At 43.2% G+C, this 21,109-nt stretch overlaps 1 protein-coding gene across 1 annotated transcript in view; it reads right to left on the minus strand.

Moving 5' to 3' along the window:
• stk32c (serine/threonine kinase 32C) overlaps positions 1 to 21,109 on the minus strand; it is a 192,582-nt gene that overhangs the window by 23,970 nt on the left and 147,503 nt on the right. Inside the window, exons 3-4 of the mRNA XM_080739971.1 lie at positions 16,245 to 16,396; positions 7,237 to 7,410 (exon numbers count right to left, since the gene is read on the minus strand). Of these exons, the coding sequence (XP_080596097.1) occupies positions 7,237 to 7,410; positions 16,245 to 16,396 (326 nt within the window). The remainder of the gene's footprint in view (positions 1 to 7,236; positions 7,411 to 16,244; positions 16,397 to 21,109) is intronic.

Consider the following 21,109-nt stretch of genomic DNA (forward strand, 5'->3'; position numbering starts at 1 on the left):
CTCTCATTGGACCAATGTCCCCTCCTTGGGCATGGTGGCAGTTGCTAGGATACCCTTCTTCCCTTGGCACAACAAAAATAATTGTATATTACTCCAGTCAAAAACTCACACGGTGAAACCAAATTGTAGAACCGGGGAATGACCACGGCTGGCCAGGGATCAGCTTCTGGCTGGGAGAGCAGACATCGCTCTGACCTTTGGACACTGCACTATTAGGTTGTGTTAGTATTCTTTTTTTGAGCGGTGGTCACACCGTCTCCTATACGTGGCCGTGTGTGTATGCGTCCGGCCGTCCGGCCGTCCGGCCGTGTATGTAGCCTCAAGCATGCAGTACCTTTTCTGCCCACACATGTTAAGGGAGGGGCGCTGTTATTCACACACACACACACACACACACACACACACACACACACACACACACACACACACACACACACACACACACACACACACACACACACACACACACACACACACACACACACACACACACGGGGGGGGGGGGGGAACCACCGCTCAGTTCACACGGGTGTGATTTTTTTTGTATTTCTGCTTGTGTTTGACATGATGTAGAGATACTTGTTGCACTAACTAGCATTGACTGTTATGGTCACTTTGATTTGGGCACTGTATTATATTGATAGTCGTGCTTTAAGACACTTTATGTATATATATTATTCGTTCCCTTTCCTGTTGTACCTTGCTCTTACTGTACTGTACTCTGTTCTTGTTTTTTCTTTTCATCTTTTTCATACTTCTCTGTAACTTTGTAAATAACCGTATACTGCTGTGCTGCCTCTGGGCAACTAATTTTCCCCCCTTGGGATAATAAAGGTATCTATCTATCCATCTATCCATCTATCTATCTATCTATCTATCAAAGGTGTCAGAGGCAGAGGCTGATGCCATTGGGAGAGGACAAAACAAAAATAAAAAGAGAAATATTAAGCAATAGAGAGAAGCGAGGCTCCCTATTGACAGTTTTGATTTTTAGATCACGGCAGGCTTATTTATCAGGCAGACAAGGAGGCTCTGTTGTGTATACTGAAGATTAAGTGCGATTACTTTGCTGGCTCATACACACGTGCTGGTGGTATCGCTAACTTTTGGGGACATTGCATTGACTTTGTGAATTTGTTATTTTCCTTTTTTTAACCTCTATTTACCCAGGGTAGATATGCTGAGCACAAAAAGTGTTGGAATTGAACATCCCTTAACCGTAACCATAACTAATCTGACCATAAACCAAACCTTACCTTAACAGATACAGTACAAGCCTAATCTGAGTTCCCAGAAGTTCTTCTGGGCTGAAACCATTATATCTCTGGGCCGGAAGTCAGCCCAGCTCAGAATCTGAGCTGCACAAATGGGTAACTGGTGGCAAAGATGGCGCCGGAGGTTACCCATGTCTCAAAAGAATTGCAGTGGCAACGCCCCTGCAGCCCAAGTATAGAGACGAATCCTTCAAGACTAGTACAAGCCTAACCTACAGTAACTCTTATGGCCATCTACACCAAGCACTATATCTATAGCTACTGTATAACTGCATGTACTGTACTTTATATCATTCATCACTGTTTTCATTGGAGTTGTGGTGTGGACTAGGGCATTCACCAAATATTAGAATATTCGAATATCAAAGTCACTATTCGACGTTGTTCACCGAAGTCGAATATTCGCGTTTTTTTTTTCTCTTTAAAAAATATATAGTTTATAAAGCTTGGCTAGATAGGAAGTCATAAGAATGAGTTGTCAATGGTTCTCAAACCTTTTCAGTCCGTGACCCCCAAAATAAACATATTTGAACTGGGGACCCCCACCCTGACAAGCACTTGGAATTGTAGGCATTACATTTAATGTGACTCGGTTCCGCAGATAAATATTGTGAAAATAGCAGATCTACTTGCTCACGCAAGGCGTTGTGAGCATGTAGATCGGCTATTTTCACAATGTTCGCCTCTTGCTTACTTAATATTTGACAGTTTGACCAGTCCTGTCGAATATTCGAATACTTTGAGGTCGAATAATTCGAATACTAAAACATCACTATTCGTGAATGCCCTAGAGTGGACTCTGCCATCCAGAGTCCACCATAATAATAGACCATTATCCAGGGGTCTTCAACAGGGCGTCCGGGACCCCTAGGGGGTCCTCAGAGTTACTACAGGGGGTCCTCCAAAACTGAGTGATAGAACCTTTTTTCCCCTTTTTTATTTTAACCACTTGAACTCTAGTGTCCATATTCTGAGAACCTTTGCCAAAAATAGCAGATCTACATGCTTGTAGATCGTCTATTTTCGGGAAAGATGTTTGGTGTAGAGGGGAAAAAAAGCACACTAAGTGCAGAATGAAAGGTCAAGTTTATTAAGTATTGACGGTTCAAGTGGTTAAATATCTGAAAACACTAATTGACATGAATCCAAAATGATGATTGTGTGGTCAAACTATGAAACTACAGTATATGGAATCTATGAACAGGTTGTGGGAGTCCTTGCTTCATCTCTCTCTCAGCTAATGGGTCCTTGGCCTGAAAACGTTGAAGACCCCTGCTATAACCTTATGAAACTGCCATCGCTAATCAACTGGTTTGATATCCAATATCTGTCCCAGAAAGTGGCCTAAGTCAGGAACACATCTATGATCGGATGGATGTACATAGACTACTGGTACAGTAAATATGTGCGCTCAAAATCGTATTCATCTTAATCAATATATTGGCCATCGATGTGCCCACACACAAACACCACAACTCCATTGACAGATTGTCGTTGCCAAATGAGGTCAGGAAGAAGGATCAAGCTGCTTTTTGGGGCCAATCTGTGGTTCCATAGGGACTCCAGAGCCACACATACAAACACGCACACAAGGCTGTGCTCAGCACATTCTTAACGTAAGCTGCAGATAGCAAGTCAGCCTTATTTGAGGAAGATGGATGGTAACAATTACAGGGACACGTACGGGGGCTATATTTAGATACCGTATGTATGCTAATGTTTATGTTACAGTGACAGGTACAGGGACTATCATTAGATTGTTGTTAAGCAGCGTACATGAAAGTGGGGATGCCCATGGTGATTAGAACTATTCAACAAAACCATCAATTTATAAGATGCCAATGTTAACATGCTACAGTAAGTACTGTAGATTCTACAGTTCATCTTTAAGTATTTTGGGATTTCTCCAGTGTAGATTCTGTACAAAGCCCAAAATACGTAACAATTAAATAGCTTAACTAGAAAGAAAGAAAGAAAGAAGGGGGGATGATAAAGGGGGATGAAACCCAAGGCTGTTTTTGTAGTTTGGTTTAGGTTAAAAACGACAGCAAGGTAAAAACAACAACAATTAAATGGATGGACACACGGACGGACAGACAGACAGACAGACAGACAGACAGACAGACAGACAGACAGACAGACAGACAGACAGACAGACGAGACATACAGTACTGTACATACAGGTGAATGTACAAACTGATGAAGGTATGTACGGACGGACAAATATGTGTGCGTGCAACCCGGAAAAATCCAGAAACATAATGCCTCCGGTCACGGCTGCTTGCACATTTCTACACCCGTGGCTCACCTAAATCTTTAACAAACCCATTATTCATTTTATTAGCTGCAGCTGTGTTGCTTACTAGTCTGCCATGTTTTACTCATCTGCATTTCCTTTTTTTTAACCTTTTTCTTCAGATACTATAACAAACTACATTCATCCCCCTTTATAAATTGCAATGTGTACGGTATGCAGCAGCAACCCTCCTCTCTTCTACATCATTTCCCAGACTGCTATCAACAACACAATGGAACCAGCACAGAGCCGCACAAATATGATCTGCACACGTTCATGAAAAATGAAATAAAACCCTTAATCTTCCCCCTGCACAGCACACACGCTGACTGACACTACATCAAGCACTGTACACAGCCACAGGCCTCAGTACTACACGGCCCACTGCTCCTCCGGTAACCACTAGGCACGCAGTGTCAAAGTAATGGAACACTCCCTCTCGCCTCCTCGCCTGGAGAGCCAGATAAGAGATGAGTAGAGGCTGATGATGAATCATCTCTACCCCCTACACAGGCCATCCGTCTCTGGGGAGCTGGTAAGGGGGACCACACCTGCACTCTAGAGGTGCAAGGCGTTTAGGGAATGGAGTTTATTCAGTATTTACAAAGGCTTGAAATTAACTTTATTGGCGGATCAGATGAGTTACATCTGTGCTGTGGGTGACATAATTACTTGCGCCAGCGGAGCGCGCAATTACTGCAATGGGCTGGGTATGTACTGTATGTCGGTGTCCTTCTTTGTTTAAGCCCATAGCCCAATCAGGGACCAGCATTTCTGGCAACATTATCATTAACAGCCAATGAGGGACCAGCATTCCTGGTGATGTCACTGGCATCGCCAGCACCCTGGCCACAATAGGCGATGTAAATGGCATGAATCTGCAGACACCGGAAGTGCCGCGGTTAGCGGAAGTTACGCCATGCGTTGCAGTCATCCGGTGAAATTCTCCCGGCGGAAGTAGCACCGTTTCATGCCGTTTCAGCCTATGGTCGTAACCAGGCTTTTCTCTTCGCAGATGAGTAAGCCCGGCTACGTGAGGATACATCGCCAGTGGTGATGCCAGTAGTGAGCGCACCTCATGGCGCGCTCTGCTGGCGCACAAGTAGGCCATACATGGCCATACATGGCCTACTTGTGCACAAGGCGTAAGTTGGCACCTCGACAGAGTGCAGTTCTAGTTAACAGTATGTGATTCAAGGAGTTCTCACACAAAGGAAAAAGATTGTTGTGCCGTTCCGTGGTAAAAGAATAAATAAAAACCAAATCCTGCATCTGTGTCACAATATACTACAAAAGGTTAAAAAAGAAAACTTTCCCCTTTTACTGGAATTCATTTTTAGCACACCACCAGCAAGCACATCATTATATTCAAAAGAAGTCACCAACTTTAGAAAGCAGAACTTTATTCATATGCAGCTAGCGCGGTGAAAAGTACACCTTGAATTTTGAGATGAAATAATGCAACCTTGAGCCGACCTTGACAGGATGCTGTGATACTGTATTGTATGTGCTGTATTTTGGCTGTAGGCAGGATGCTGTAATACTGTATGTGCTGTAGACAGGGGCACAGACGTCCTTGGGCTGACACCCCGTTCTACAAAGGGCCTCAGGTTTGCCAGTTTTTAGAACAACTAAAAATACATTTTACAACATTTAAGACGTGTGGGGAATGGGGAGCTATTGCTGTTGGGACTGTTTCAGTAAACACATTGCAGGCTCATAATTAGCCTGTTTGTTGCCTTTAAAATATCAAAACAACTTTAAAGTGTCATTTGACAGTGCCAAATAATAATAAATAATACATTTGCAACACAGCATGTTTGCTTGGGCATACAGCTTCCGCCTCTGTCTATAGATGTCCTTGTCATCTGAAAGGTCATTTGAGATAATATACCCAAATAAGAATCTCACTGCACACACTTAGGCCAGAGCCAGACAGATAGAAGTTAGGAAAGGTTGATTGTCTGTCTTCCCTTCTTCAGACAATCATGATTTGACTCTTTTTAGCATTGTATTTTATATAATAATCAAGGCCATACTGTGAGCGGGGGCGGGTTTACATTCCGAAACACCCCCACTTAGAAACATCCCCATTCTGAAACACCCCCACTTAGAAACGGGGACTGAGCATTCACCAGGTTAGCATTCACCAGCGCCGGCAGGTTAGCATTTCACCATGTTAGCATTCACCAGCGTTAGTTTTACTGAGGTTAGGGTTGGGGTAAAGGTTAGGTTTAGGTGACACCTCCATTTAGAATATTGGAAGTCAATCTTCTGAATAGCAATGTTTCGGAGTGCCGATGTGTAACCCGGTCTCCAACAGTTTGAGCATACAATCAGAAGATGTTGGAGACCAGCACTAAACCAGACTAAATATGACCAAATCAACTGCATACTTCAGGTGATTCACTCCATTTTCAAGTTGGAATAATGTAGGTAATATCTTTTCACTCATTGTTGTGATGGTGCTGAACTTGAAGTAGCGTGGTGGTCCGGGAGGGGGGCTTCTATGTTGTCTATGATGGGAATTGTTCAATGGTATATTTATTTGGTGTGTGGTTTCTTTTTTTCGGTTGTGTCATTGGCACAGCAGTTAAGACAGTCAAGGTCTTTACACACCGGGGGAGAATTTGCAAAGCGAATAATTAGCCCTTTTTTTTTACAAAACCTCATAAAGTCAATGAAAACTTCCACACCAGCCACGAATTTCCACGGAGCGAAAAGGCGCATTTTATTTATTCGCTCTAATTTTGCGATGGACATTGTAGATCTGCTATTTTTCTGACCTCGCTGAAATCTCACCTAATCCATATTACTATGACAACAAAATGACACGGAAACGTATAAAAACTCAACTAAAATTAAGCCTTTTCACTAAATGAAACAAAACTAAACTAGCAAAACCGCTTCAACAACTAATTAAAACTAACTTAAAATGAAAACAAAAAGTCAAAACTAAATTAAAAAATGTAAACTGATGAAACATTCAGAACAATAATAACCTTGTTGTGGATGTAAATAACTTAATGGGCTGACAGGGGAACAGCACTACTTCAGTGTCTAGGTCAGGCTTCCCCTCTGTTCTGGTGCTTTGATGTTCAACAAAGGCTCGGCAGAGGGAGAATTGGGGACCTGAGTCACCAGAATCTGGTCTGCAAAACCGGTGCTTTGTTGTCAACAGAACTTTAATGTTTTGTTGATGTTATCTAGAATTTATTCAACATAAAATCACCCTAATAAAATCCTTAAAAAGAGGTTATTAGGCATAAGAAGTTTTGAAATATCCGCCATAGATGGAAGCTGACAGAATACAGTATTCAGTAATCCAACAACTCCCGGAAAAAAAAGAAGGAAAGAAATATATATGTATAGCGCAAATGTTTTTCCATTTTGATCCATATTATACATGTTTATTATTATATAGGCTATTAAATGTATGATTTTATAATGTTTGCAGTTCGAAAACCTCACTTTCTGGCACTGTTTATTTCTGCGGTTTGATCAACTGGTCTGGAATGATTCCCACTCCTGCCCACTCCTGGTGATTTTCATTCCTGTCCCGTCCCGGATCACGGCATTAATACAAATCTGACTCCTGTCCTGCGGGAATCCCACGGGAACCCACGGGAATTCCTGTCAAATGTCATCCTCTAATGGGTACCCTACCTGTGGATGATGTGCTGGCTCTGTAAGTAGTCTAGTGCCAGGGTCATCTCACACAGGTAGAGCTTGACGGCATCCTCAGTGAACTGGACTCCCTGCTGCAGGTGGTAGCGGATGTCTCCACCCAGAAGGAGATCCACCACCATGAACATATCCTCCTCGTCCTGGAAGGAGTACCTGGAACATGGGGGGATGTGGAGAGGCAAAGTTCATAGGGCGCACTCACTCACAATACACATACATACAGTATACCAGGGTTCCCCAATTAGTTTTCCCCAAGCCAAATTATGTCTAGGGTACCAAGTCGAGGGCCACAACATTGCAGGGGGCGACGGTGGTGTTCCCACTACTCCAGCGACAGTTTTCGTCGTTGTCGGGTGAAAATCTTGTATGTCCAAAACCGTTCGTTTTGAATGTATAATTTGTAAAATTATTTAAACTAGTGAAAACAGCCGATCTACAAGCACACAACGCCTCGCACTGCGAGGCGTTGTGTGCTTGTAGATCTGCTGTTTTCACTACTTTTGTGCGACGGCCTTGTATTATTTGCGAAAGAACGTACAAATTTGGAGATACGAGATTTCCAGCCGACAACGACGATATACTAGTGTTGTTGCTGCTCTTATACCACCATTATTACTGGGGTTGGTGTGGGCCAGACAGTAGCCCCCCGCGGGCCGCGAATGGCCCTCGGGCCGCCTATTGGGGAACCCTGCTCTATACATACAAATACACACACACACTCACGTGCAGGTGCGCTACATGCAGTGGCAAGACACAAGACTACAAACAGCTTACAGACCTGGCTTCTCTATTTTTGGGCATGTCATTACAGTTGCATGTCAAAGGCTTTTTTTGAAAGGCTTCAAATAAGGCTTCAAATAGGGCTCAAGCGGTTAAAAGATAGTCAAACATGCTAACATGTTCTTGCGCATTATGGACATACAAAGCATACAAGCTAAAAACAAACATGCATACATGTTTGTATAAACCAGCCAAAGGATAAACATTACACAAGGCCATGTCCATGTACAGCTAGGACAACATGTTGTAAACATGAATCATGCTCTGTCCGCCCGGTACCTAAACATGAAACAGTTTTAATCAGCGTGCATTATGTATGATGTCTATTTATGCACACGTGTTAATGTATCCAAGAGCTGACTTGTGTGTGTGTGTGTGTGTGTGTGTGTGTGCATGAGCCCGAGCATGAGCCCTAACTCCGAATAGGCGCAGTGACAAGCACCCATCATTACCCTGTAGACGCCACTTGTTTGAAAGAGCAAAGAGACTGATTACTGAAACCAAATTAAAGCTGGGAACGAGAGCCCCCTTGATTGATGTGTGTTAATTGAAGATTTCTAGTGGTCCGCTAGAAGATTCTTGTCAATCAGGCTCACTAATCATGCACATCAAATTAAAAACGCAGCCTCGTAACGTCCTGGGGGGAGGTAAGGGGCTCAAACACAACATTCCTATCTGTAGACACTGAACAAAACTTCTAACCGCATGGGTGCAAAAACTATTCTTATCAAATGAAATAGGATCTAGTATCTCATCTTACGAAAATGATAGCGCAACAATGATTTCTTCATAGGCCTCCCACACAGAAAGATGTTGTCAATTCAGAGGCAGAAAACAAACTGAGCCTCTTGAGATTTATTTCTTTTTCTTTCTTCACACTCAGTTTAATATGGCCGTTACCATATCAATTCACCTCCAATGCGCCATCACCGCTCTGATACTGGAGCATTATTACTTGTCTTCATTGCCACAGGTCTGCCCCACACCTTCAGGCTTTAGCCTACAACACTCAAGGGGCAATGTGATTGGTCGTCACTAGGTGCAATTTCCTGATTGTCTGTGAGCAATAAATGAGGCCAGTGTTTGGAGCAGAGCACAAGAAAAAAAAAAAAACACCCAATCTCATGCGAAGATCAGCTCTGCCACGGACTGAATCCCATTTGTTGGTGCTGGTCCTTCTCTCTCCCCAAAAGATATCATGCACAATAATTGATGAAATGCTCTATTTTTGAAGCAGATAAGCAGCTCCAGCGAACACTAAATGCCGAATACAGCATACTTGCACAGAGGAGACAGACCTTCAAAGGACATGGTATTTTCTCCCTGACGCATTAAGATGGGGGACCACTGATATAACTGCAACTTGCTGGAATATTCAGCAGTGATGAGCGCACAACAAAGTTCAACTTCGTGTTGCAGTCTCTGATGCCAAAGCCTTGTCTAACAACCCTCCCACTCTTCCAAGCCCCCAATTTTCTCATACGTTATTTTATTTATTGTACTACTGCCAGCTGCTGCTGCAGGTCAGACCTGTGTTCCATTCAACAGAATCAGACAGCGGGAGACAACTCCATTACCTCCGACAAAACACACCTGACCTGAGAGCATGCCTCACCAAAATACAAAGCGTCTCTATCACCACAGGTGGCCCCACACTCCCACATGGTGCTGGCGGCTTTACCCATGTTGTCACACTCTTATCACCTCCTTGTCACCCACTGATTCCTGGTATCCAATTGACAGGTGAGCTCTCTCTGTGCCAGGCCGTTGTCTGACCAACCCTGCCTTGCAGTCTCCACTCCATTGTCTGGAGTGTCCTGGAGAAGAGACCGGGGCAGCGTGTGGAAACGACCAGGCCAGGTCCAATCTTGGATAGTCACAGCAACGACAGAGAGGAAGGTTAGCCGGCTGGAAAGAGTCCAGAGTTGGCTGAAATAATCAGGCCACATTGACAAATGAGTTCGGGGAGGTAGAGAGGAGGAGGAGGAGGAGAAGGAGAAGTAAACAGTACTGCTCAGGAGAAACAGAGAGATAGAAGAGAGATTGAAAGAACAAGAACTGCTGCTTTGTGTTCTGTAGACTGTGAAAGTTCCTCTGGCCTAGATAAGACAGAATGAGCGGGAGGCAGTGGCTAGCACTGGCTGAATGATGATGATGATGATTTAATGACTCAATCACGAGACACATCCAGACCTCCTCTGAGGATTCTTGAGACGGTGAACGAGTGAACCCTGCCTCTCCTCATATCATCTGACCGTACGCCTCCCCTCCAGTTGGTCGTGACAAGACACAGTCCTCTCCGCTGGCCTGCTTTCACAAGGTGCACTCTTGAACGCCACGTCCTACACGAAAGTTCTGTGCTTAAGTGGCGAGCTGCTCAATTGTGCGGTACAGTGAGTCGGTGGCAAAACAGGGTCTAAGGTCGCAGCACAGAGGCATGTTCTGCAAGAAAGGGACTCATCACGCCTGTGGGAATGATCTTGTATTTTTATTCGTGAAAATCTGTTGAGGATAAACTGAAAGAGCAGGGCTTGTTATTTATGCTGACTTGGAGGGGTAGAAGCTAATTTGTTTCCCTGTCACCCAAGGCGTTCTTCCATTCCAGCCGGAAATCAATATTCCTAATGGAGGCTGGACAGGACAGCACTCATCTCTCTCTCTCTCTTCCTCTGCCTGGATCTGATGAAAGGGTGGATAGTGAAACAGAAACGCACTCTACAAGCTGTCGCTGATGATGCATAACATTTGGGTTTTTGATTCCCTTAAAAGATGCTGTAAGATGATCTCTGGAGCTTTCTGCAAAGCTCTTAACTCTAACAGACACAAATGAGTGTTGAAATAACGTCGTCACCTACTGTATACTAGTATCTGGAACACAGTTCCCACCACAGGTGCTATTACCAAAAATATGTTTCTAAATGTCGCTTGTATGAGTTTAAAAGATTTTTATACTGTATGAAACTTTTCATTCATTATTTATGTGTCCCACATGGCTTTTTATTTGTAGATAAAAATGGTTCCATATAGATTCCATTAATAGTTCTGTAAATCCTATTTAAAGTGAAAATTTAAAAAAATAAAATAATAATCACACCTGTGTGAACTGAGTGGTGGAGGCTGCGCAACAGCACCGCTGGCTGGGTGCAGTACGGTACGGTGTGTGTGTGTGTGTGTGTGTGTGTGTGTGTGTGTGTGTGTGTGTGTGTGTGTGTGTAGGCCCTACCACTGGTCACCAGCGGTATTGCAGCTCATGCTACGGACTAACATAGCCACATATATTAGCCACGGACAAAGTCACTCTGAGGAGCGGCTGACCACCACTCAAAAAAAAAGGATTCAAAACCATAAATACAATGCTTACCATATGGAATGCTTACATCCCACTTCAAAATCCCATATATACACTAGTCATAAACCCTACTTCCATGTTCACAGTCACCGACTTTGCTGGACGTACCAATCACGCTTATTGCCAGGGTTATCATGTAACCAACAACATCTTTGTCTCAGAGGCCCTCGTATGTCCTCTTCCATACCACTTGATGAATTCCTCTTCCATACCACTTCTGTTGGTTCTACATGTTCATTTCTTTGTCAGAACCGGTAAGATTATATAGGCCTACAGTAAGTACTCCCGCTGCACCTTCCATTTGGTCATGTTTCAACGAGATGTCTACGGTTGATAGTGTTTGACAGTGATTTGTTGTGATGCAACACTTACGATACACTGCAGGCCAGGTAATCAATTTTTACCACTACAGCCTAATGCTACTCGTTACCATGGATGCTTCCAGAGGCGTCAATTGCGTAAGGCAAGGTGTGGCAGCTGCCATACCTTGGCTACAGGGGGAAAAAAATTAAATGTACTTCTTAAAATAAATTCATCATGCCTGTTGCTAAGGTATGGCAACATGACTGGTGTCTTGCGCAAGACACCAGTCATGTTGCCATACCTTAGCTTTTGCTGAACTGACGCCACTGGATGCTTCCAACCACACCTAATGTGTCAGCCTTTTCAGTGTGTGTGTGTGTGTGTGTGTGTGTGTGTGTGTGTGTGTGTGTGTGTGTGTGTGTGCGCGCGTGCGTGCGTGCGTGTGCGTGTTTGGGTTGGGGGCATGGTGGTGACCTGTTGGGCTTCAGATACACAGAGGAAGAAGGAAAATGCATTGTTTTCTAATAGGGTGCAAATCCTTAGAAGGATTTGCAGGGATTGTGAGTGTGAGGCAGATGATAATTAATGTTGTACTCCTCTGAGGTGATCCCTTTCATTGACGGACACACACACACACACACACACACACACACACACACACACACACACACACACACACACACACACACACACACACACACACACACACACACACACACACACACACACACACACACACACACACACACACACACACACACACACACACACACACACCCAACTCCATTCTTACGCAACCATACTGTATCTTCCCAGGAAGGAAATGGCCATGGTAATTAGCGACTCAATATCCACACTGGTTTACAGCAGCCCAGTGCAAAGCCTGAATTTATATTGGTACATGCATGTACATGCATGACCCCCCAAAGATCCTCTTCGTATTCATATCTCTGCCATTTTTGGGCTGTGCTAACTGCTCCTACATCTGGCTTTGTCTGTATGTATGAATGTATGTACAGTATGTATGTATGTACTGTATGTCTGTCCCTCCGTCCCGCAGAGCTTGGCACTGGCCATGCTTCGCGGGACGCTTAATGAAATCAACTCATAAAAGGCACCACTCACTTCACACTGAGTGTGATCTTTTTAAATCGATGCCAAATCCTTTCTTGGTATTGTCTTCGAGACCATGCCTTCGCTCTGCGATGGGCGGAACCATTACTTTTCCCTGACAGTTGTTTGGGTGCATTTTCCTCCCCCTCTCTGCCTCCGCCCAGATACCATATCAGTAAAACAACTCCTACAGTACCGTATGTTGTTTAATGAAAGCCGGCAGTTTGTCATGAGTTACCTCTTTTGTTGTTGTCTGCGCTTGGGAATAGGTTATAGGTATAGCTTTCAGAATCCCCCATCTGGTACACTGTAGCTCCATCAATAACAGACTGCGGCGCCAAAATGCCAAAATGCCAGGAATCATAAAGCCATGTTTGATTAGCCTATGGATACTGGCAACACTCCAGTCACCAGGGAATTTGTGTTAGCGACACAGCACACCCAGCCGGCCAATTAAGCTCCCCGTCAGTATAGAGTGCGCTGGATGATTGTGTGCCGAATGCGGAGCTCTCATCATTCTTATCTCATTACCCGACAGGCCAAGACGTCATCTCAATGAGCAGGTAAACAAAGCAGACAGTTTATGCGGTGTATACAGGTGCGCCGCCACATAACAATGGCATCGCACACATTATGCTCACATGTCCATGTGAACTGGGGCAGAAATAACAACTGCTCCACAGGTCTGTGCCATGAATTGATTTCCTTTATGTCTCGGTGAGTTTCCTCGTCTCTCCACTCTCAGCTGAATTCCGTCTTTTTTTTAACACCGAGTTACTGTCTACACAGCTGGGCATCAGATGTTCATGTTTTGAGGAAGCTTTTATAAATCCAGTATCACGGCAAGCACATCGTCCCAAAACAGGATTGCTGGTCTGCCATGAATGTATAGCCTTGTTTACTCAATGAGGCAATCAGAAGTGATATGCTGAGGCAAAGATATTTTAAAAACTGTTCTGGAAGTATTCCCTGGTAATATTATGGGGCCGAGATGGTCTCATCTTTAGGGATCAAGTGCTTTTGGGCTGAAAAAGTGTGGTCGTCTCCCTGCGATGGCATAGAAATCCCTGTCTGTTATTTCCTCCGGGTCACTGCATGGGCGGCTAATCTCTCAAGACGGATTCTGCTATCAGCAGAATCTGTCAGCACCACTGCCTTAAACATGTAGTGCTGTTGTTAGCAGGAATACACACAGAAGTACCCACCCAGCAGGGGAGGAGCCAAACCTACACAAAAAAGGAGGCGATGCCTCCTTTTTTTTACCGAATGGGTTCCCAGATTGCCGGGCAGCAAAAAGATGTGACTTGACTCTCCATCACTGAGCAGGTTTCTTAGGCTGTTTGAAGAGGGGCATACGGTATACAAGGTAAGAAAGATATGGCTTGAGAGAATGGTATGGTTCAGTCAGAAGAGTTCTAGAAGAGAACGGCCAGAAGGAACACTCCCATTCAAGTCTGGACATCTGGGTCATTGTTCGGAGAAGCTGCAGGAAAACTACCCTCAAGCCCCTCCTATTTGCACATAATATAAGCTGAGCAGTTCACTTACAGAGTTTCCCTCTGAAGTCGACTTACAGAGCAGAGTAAAAGATTGTATAATCCAGAAGTGCTGGCTCCCACCTGGCTGTAATGATGCTGCTTGGCGTCATTGTCATCGATGGAGCTTTGAAGTAGCACAGGAGAGAAGGGGAGAGAACAGAATGCAAGAGAAGAGAACAGAAGAGCAGAAAGCCCATGGTAGACCAGAGCAGATTTTGGCAGCCATACAGCCCTGCAGGGGATTCTACTAAAGAATAAATGCACAGAACTTTACTACTAGCTCATTAAAACGCCTTCTGCTTGACTGGCTCTAGTTGACTGGCTTATTATCCAGCAGGCTCAAGAAATCGCTCTATAGATAAAACTTTAATTGGCCACAACTTGTGGAAGAAATGATCCTGGGTCTTAATGCAAGGGATGAGTTCAAAATGTTTGAATATTCAAACAGTCATCCCAGTCTCGAAATGAGATTTCATATATATCTTTCTGTCAATCTGTCTGTCCATCCATCTAGCCTGTATATTCAAATATTCATTAGTAAGACCAGTAGAACATTCAAAAGTTAATTTGGTCAGTAATGCACATCCCTAATTACTGCAGTGAGCAAGATATCGTCGTTGTCGGGTGGAAACCTCGAATCTCCAAGTTTCAAATGTGTACGTTTCTTTCGCAAAGTAAAGCCATGCTTCATAGTACAAGGCCTTCGCACAAAAGTAGTGAAAACAGCAGATCTACAAGCACACAACGCCTCGCGGTGTGAGCCGTTGTGTGCTTGTAGATCGACTGTTTTCACTAGTTTAAATCATTTTTTAAATGAAAAATGCAAAACGAACGGTTTTGGACATACAAGGTTTTCACCCGACAACGACGATATGCATGATTTGGCTTATCTACCCGCAATCTCTACGTACATGATAACCAAATACTCTTGCGGCGATAACTCAGAGGAGGCTGACACGTGTGCAGCATAACTCTCCCAATTATAGTGGAGTTAAAGTGTTTTATGTAATAGCCTGTGAACGCCACGCCGGGCCTCCAATTACATTTAGAAATGTGCACTGAGCACAGGAGGAGATTGTTAAATAAAGACAGTACCTTCCATTCACCCACATGTATGAGACACCAGGGAGGAGTAAGGTCATTTCAAATCATAGTAATTATCAAATGTGTGCTGCATGGGTTGATCCAGTGCTTAATGAATATCCCAAGAGTTATACTTGTATCTGCCATGGAAATTAATTGCAGTTGGCTACCTGTCAAAACAAAACGCACCCACGACAAATGAAAGAAATGTTGGTGAGAGGATGCAATGTCAGTCACACTATATAGCCTACTATATGCATTTAGTATAATAGGGTTTGAACTAGGGATGGTACGATACGCGATATTATCGTTTAATCTCACGATAATCGTATCATGGATATTTAACATATCGTGATATCGTCCTCTGTCATGCACTGGGATCAATTCACCTTTTATTTGCCCAGGCTGCATATAGAGGACCACTTAAACCCTTTGGTAAAAGGTACTTTTAATATACGTACTTGATACAGTCTTTTTTTCACTCTATCAAATGTCTTTGCGAAAAAATAGTAGATCAACAAGATCTACAACGTGTTGTGAGCTTGTGATCTGCTATTTTTTGGCAAATGTTCCACCCCAGGATAATGGATTTTGATTATCGCGATAATATCGTAAATCGCGATTTCTTTTGTCCATGTTCATATCGTCCCATCCCTAGTTTGAACTTACCGGTAGTTTAGAATGAGCTGGCTAACTTGAGAAGCTCTCACAACAATCAACGGGTGCAGAATACTACATACACAAGCAGACAAACCCACACAAGCAGCGCAGACCACAATACGTAGAAATGTAAAAAGTGAAAAAAAACATAGGATAGTCACCAGAGATTTACTAAAAAAACATGTTCAATTTCCTGTAGGATCTCAAGCTCTCTAAAGACGTTTCGGACCTCATCTCTCTCTATGCACTGCTGCTTGTTCATGTACTTCATAGCGTACATCTTCTCTGTGTCTCTCTTCTGTACGATGCAGACCTGCAGGAGGACAGGAGAGAGAGAGAGAGAGAGAGAGAGAGAGAGAGAGAGAGAGAGAGAGAGAGAGAGAGAGAGAGAGAGAGACAGACAGACAGACAGACAGACAGACAGACAGACAGACAAAGATGGTAGTTAACGTAAAACAAGTAACAAACAAGATAGAAATGAAGTCATAATTTATACCAGTTTACTGCAAGTTTAATAAACAATTAAAACTGCAGTATTAAATAATATATCGTCGTTGTGAGGTGAGGTGAAAGCTCTTCACCTTGGACAATGATTATTATTTCCTTGACCAGCTCGCTAAAGAAAGATGGTAAAATGCAACCGTGTGCACACACACGCATGCATGCATACACGCTTGCACACACACACACACACACACACACACACACACACACACACACACACACACACACACACACACACACACACACACACACACACACACACACACACACACACACACACACACACACACACACACACACACACACACGATAAGTAACTGATTTACTCAATTAGTAGATTACCTGAGTATTTCCATTCTTCAATACTTTTTAAGTTCCACTCCAAGGCAACAATTTTACTTTACTTTACTAATTACTTTCAGTTAATGACAGATTTTACTATATTATTTATTACTTAATATGTAGTACAATATGAAACATCATGTATAGTTTAAGCAACAAAGCAGCATAAAAAACAGCCCCACAAACCAGCCAATACATTGTTCTGTTACTCAAGTAAAATGTTTAATTCAGGACTTTGTTATAAGAGTAACAACTTTTACTTAAGTAAATAATCTGAGTACGCCTTCCACGCACACGCACACGCGCACACACACACACACACACACACACACACACACACACACACACACACACACACACACACACACACACACACACACACACACACACACACACACACACACACACACACACACACACACACACACACACACACACACACACACACACAGGGACAGAATGAGAACGGCACCGATCTAGGCCAGTGCAGTGAATTATGGGTACTGGTTGTTGGCACCACCATGTTAGAGGGACATTACAGCATTACATCATTCCAAGAAGAGTCTAAAAATATTCCACAAAACCTTGCCTAACTGTTGCATAAAATCTGAGTTGCTTTCAAAAAACGCTCACGCTCCCCACGCTATCCATGAGTTGAATAACAAGGACTTCCAGCGTAAAAAAGACCGTAAAAGGACTTATTTTGGGACGCTCCTTTTATCTTTAACAGTTTTTATTGTTCCAACACATACAAATAACAAGACATGTAATGCAAATGTATACACAGGTTTGGGGTGCTCCTTTTAGGCAGGGTGTTTTAACTGTAGTTGTATTTGTTACATTATTTTAATGTATTGACTGACTGACTATACTTGATCTGTTCTCCACTTTTGTCTGATACTATTATATATATATTGATAATACTCAATCAAACCATACATTTTTTATTAGATTTTAGCTTATTAACCCATTAAAACCAGGAAATGAGTCTGTGTTTTAACTTTGTCTATTTCAAAATAGCAGATATTCTATCTCACCGTGCTTGTAGATCTGCTATTTTTTTGAAGTCATACAAATTTGTTAAAATCTTTGAATATATATATATTTTTCAAAGAGAACATTTTTAACTAAAAACTTTGCTTCTGGGGTCCCTGCCTGGAACAACATATTTTGAGATGGGGGTCCTCAGCCAAATACATATCATTTTGTGGGTCCTTGACATGAAAACGTTTGAGAACCACTGATATATCAACATACCTACAAGTTTATCAGAAAACCTTTAGGATTTAGAAGATATTTTTAGAATGGGCCTCAGTGTAAACATCAAATATGGGCCAGCAGTGATAGCGTCACTTTCAGCCTACGGACGTTTGTGGCAGAAGCCTCTGGCAAACAGGGACATGCTGGGCCCCTGATTCAGCCCGGGAAAAAGAGTTGTAGAGGCCCTCATTGCGCGCTATAGAGAGAGATCTCTCTCTCTATAGCGCTGCAGCTACTCAAAGATTTGCCATTTCAGATCATAACAAGTGACAAGCCAGTGGGCCAATTACATGAGTTATATTTTGTTATTGTCGGGTGAAAACCTTGTCCAAAACCATTTTAAAAATGATTTAAACTAGTGAAAACAGCCGATCTACAAGCACACAACGCCGGATCAGCTGTTTTCACTACTTTTGTGGGACGGCCTTGTATGATGAAGCAGGGCTTTGCTTTGCGAAAAAATTTACAAATTTGAAACTTGAAGATACAAGGTTTCTGCCCGACAGTGACGATTTACTTTGTTGGCCGCCCAGCCCCCAAAATGGAACGAAGGCCGACATTTTATTTTTATTTTTGTCCTAATGGCCGGCCTGGACCGGCCGGGAATGAACCGGCCGTTCGGGAGTTGTCCCGCTTTTCCCAATGGCCAGCACGTCCCTGCTGGCAAACAAACAAGCTCATTATTTATTCAATAATAATTGTGGTTTTGTCAGGAAGTGGCCGTGAACGGTCAGCGGTGGGCCGGGACAGCCGGATTGAGGTCAGAGTCATAACCGTAACATTACTACCATCCATCCAGACAGGGGTGTCACACCAAATTCTGGGCACTGGGTACTTTACCTATTGAAAAATAGCAGATATACAAGCTCACAGCGCGTCACCAAGTGCCACGCTGCGAGCTTGTAGATCTGCTATTTTTTTTTTTTAAATCGTGACATTTGTCATTGAGTCATTGAATATTTCGAATCCTTCTAAGGTTTTTTGAAAAACCTGTTTCTATGTCAGTGGTGCTCAAACCTTTTCATGTGAAGGACCAACAAAATGATATGTATTTGGCCACAGACCCCCATCTCAAAATATTTAGTTCCAGGGACCCACCCAGAAGCCAAATTTTAGTCACAAATGTTCACTTAAAAAATACATATCCTATTAACTCATTGAATGCCCTTTTCAAGATGGCCGCCAAGTACAAGGATGCCACGTTCCTAAATTTCTAGTGCACGGATACATTTTTAGTGCACGGATTGTGCACGCCCATGCACCATATATGCACCATATGTGTAGTACTTTTTAACAGCTTTCAAACAAAAAAATCCGCTTGGAAATCCGTTCAGGCATTCATGAGATAGAAGCCTTCAAAGTCAGACAAAACAAACACTGCCACCTTCCTAAATTTCTAGTGCACGGATCAATTTTTAGTGCACGCCCATGCCTAGATCACGCACCATATGTGTAGTACTTTTTAACAGCTTTCAAACAAAAAAATCCGCTTGGAAATCCGTTCAGGCATTCATGAGATACAAGCCTTCAAAGTCAGACAAAACAGCCATTTTTGACATTTTGAAAGATGTGTTTGTTATGGGGCTAAACATGCAATTTCGCAATTGCGATCATGCCTAATACATTTGACATTTTTTTTTTTTCAAAATGGCTTCCAACTCGGGAAACTCGGGCTGTGGCAGCCTGGGACTACTGTAATAACTCGGGAAACTCGGGCCTTGGCAGTCAATGAGTTAAAAGATTTGCACACGTTTTCACAACTTTTCAAAAATAGCAGATCTACAAGCTTGCAGCGTGGCTGTGAGCTTGTATATCTGCTATTTTTCAATAGCTAAAGTATAAAATAATTCCAGGCCCCTCCACCTTGGGCCCTAGTAACTCCATCCCACTTTCCCCCCCCTCATGACGCCCCTATCATCCATCCAGACATGAGACGGATCGTGTGTCCTTTGATTCCATCCTACATCAATGAAATCCTTTTTGTTACTGCTGTTGTTTATCCGCCAGGCAGATCCACGATAGGATACACAGTAATTCATAGTGTTCATTTAATTCTGAAGAGTGTACAAATGGCACCAAATGGACCCTTCTAAATAAAATACATTATTTTATCTTTGAGAGGTTTAACAAAAAAAAATAAAGGATTTTTTTTTTAAATGATCAGACTGGGCCTGGGCTCAGTGTATCTGACAGCGCGTCGCGGGTTCGAGTCCCGATCCCGACGGCCTTTGTGCCGCGTGTCATTCCCCATCTCTCTCCCCCATTTCCCGTCAGCTTAATGATCAGATTGAATCCAAGCTTTCCTTCAAACGTCGAGCAGATTATCAGGAGAGAGAAAACACTCGCTTCATGAATACAAAAAGGACTGAATAAATAACCTCTCCCTTCTCTATATTCAAAGTACCGCCGGGACAAAATCAAAGCAGCTGCTGCGGCTCTAAAAATTCCCCAGGTGCCTGAGGCAGAGTGTTTGACCAGCCTGGGTAGCAGTAAATGTTACAGTCACTCTAGCTCTGGTCCATAGCGTTAGTGGAGTTCTCCCTAATGCTATGTTCATCTACCTCCGTATCTCCTTGGCAAAACCGGAAAACCTGTTCGTCTGGTCCGAAAATAACAAAAACTGTTTCGCCCCTCACCAAACCAAAGGTAACAGTGGACAGGTGAAAGCTTACTCTACTTAGTGGACGCGGTCTGAGCCCCCCCCCACAAGCTTAAAATACATTCATAGGGCGAAATGAAAAATATTCCACCGGACGGAGACTCCATTTCTTCTAGTTTTTTACTATTTGTCATCACCATCACGCCGCCAACTCACTACTGCCGCGCAGGTCAGAGGACCACATTAACAGAGTATTAGTCTCATTGGGTGTTATTCAGCTCTGTGACGTTGGAAGCGCTGTTTCGTAAAGGCAGTCTTTAA

The sequence above is a fragment of the Nannobrachium achirus genome, assembly GCF_963921795.1.
Source record: "Nannobrachium achirus genome assembly, chromosome: 13".
NCBI lineage: Eukaryota > Metazoa > Chordata > Actinopteri > Myctophiformes > Myctophidae > Nannobrachium > Nannobrachium achirus.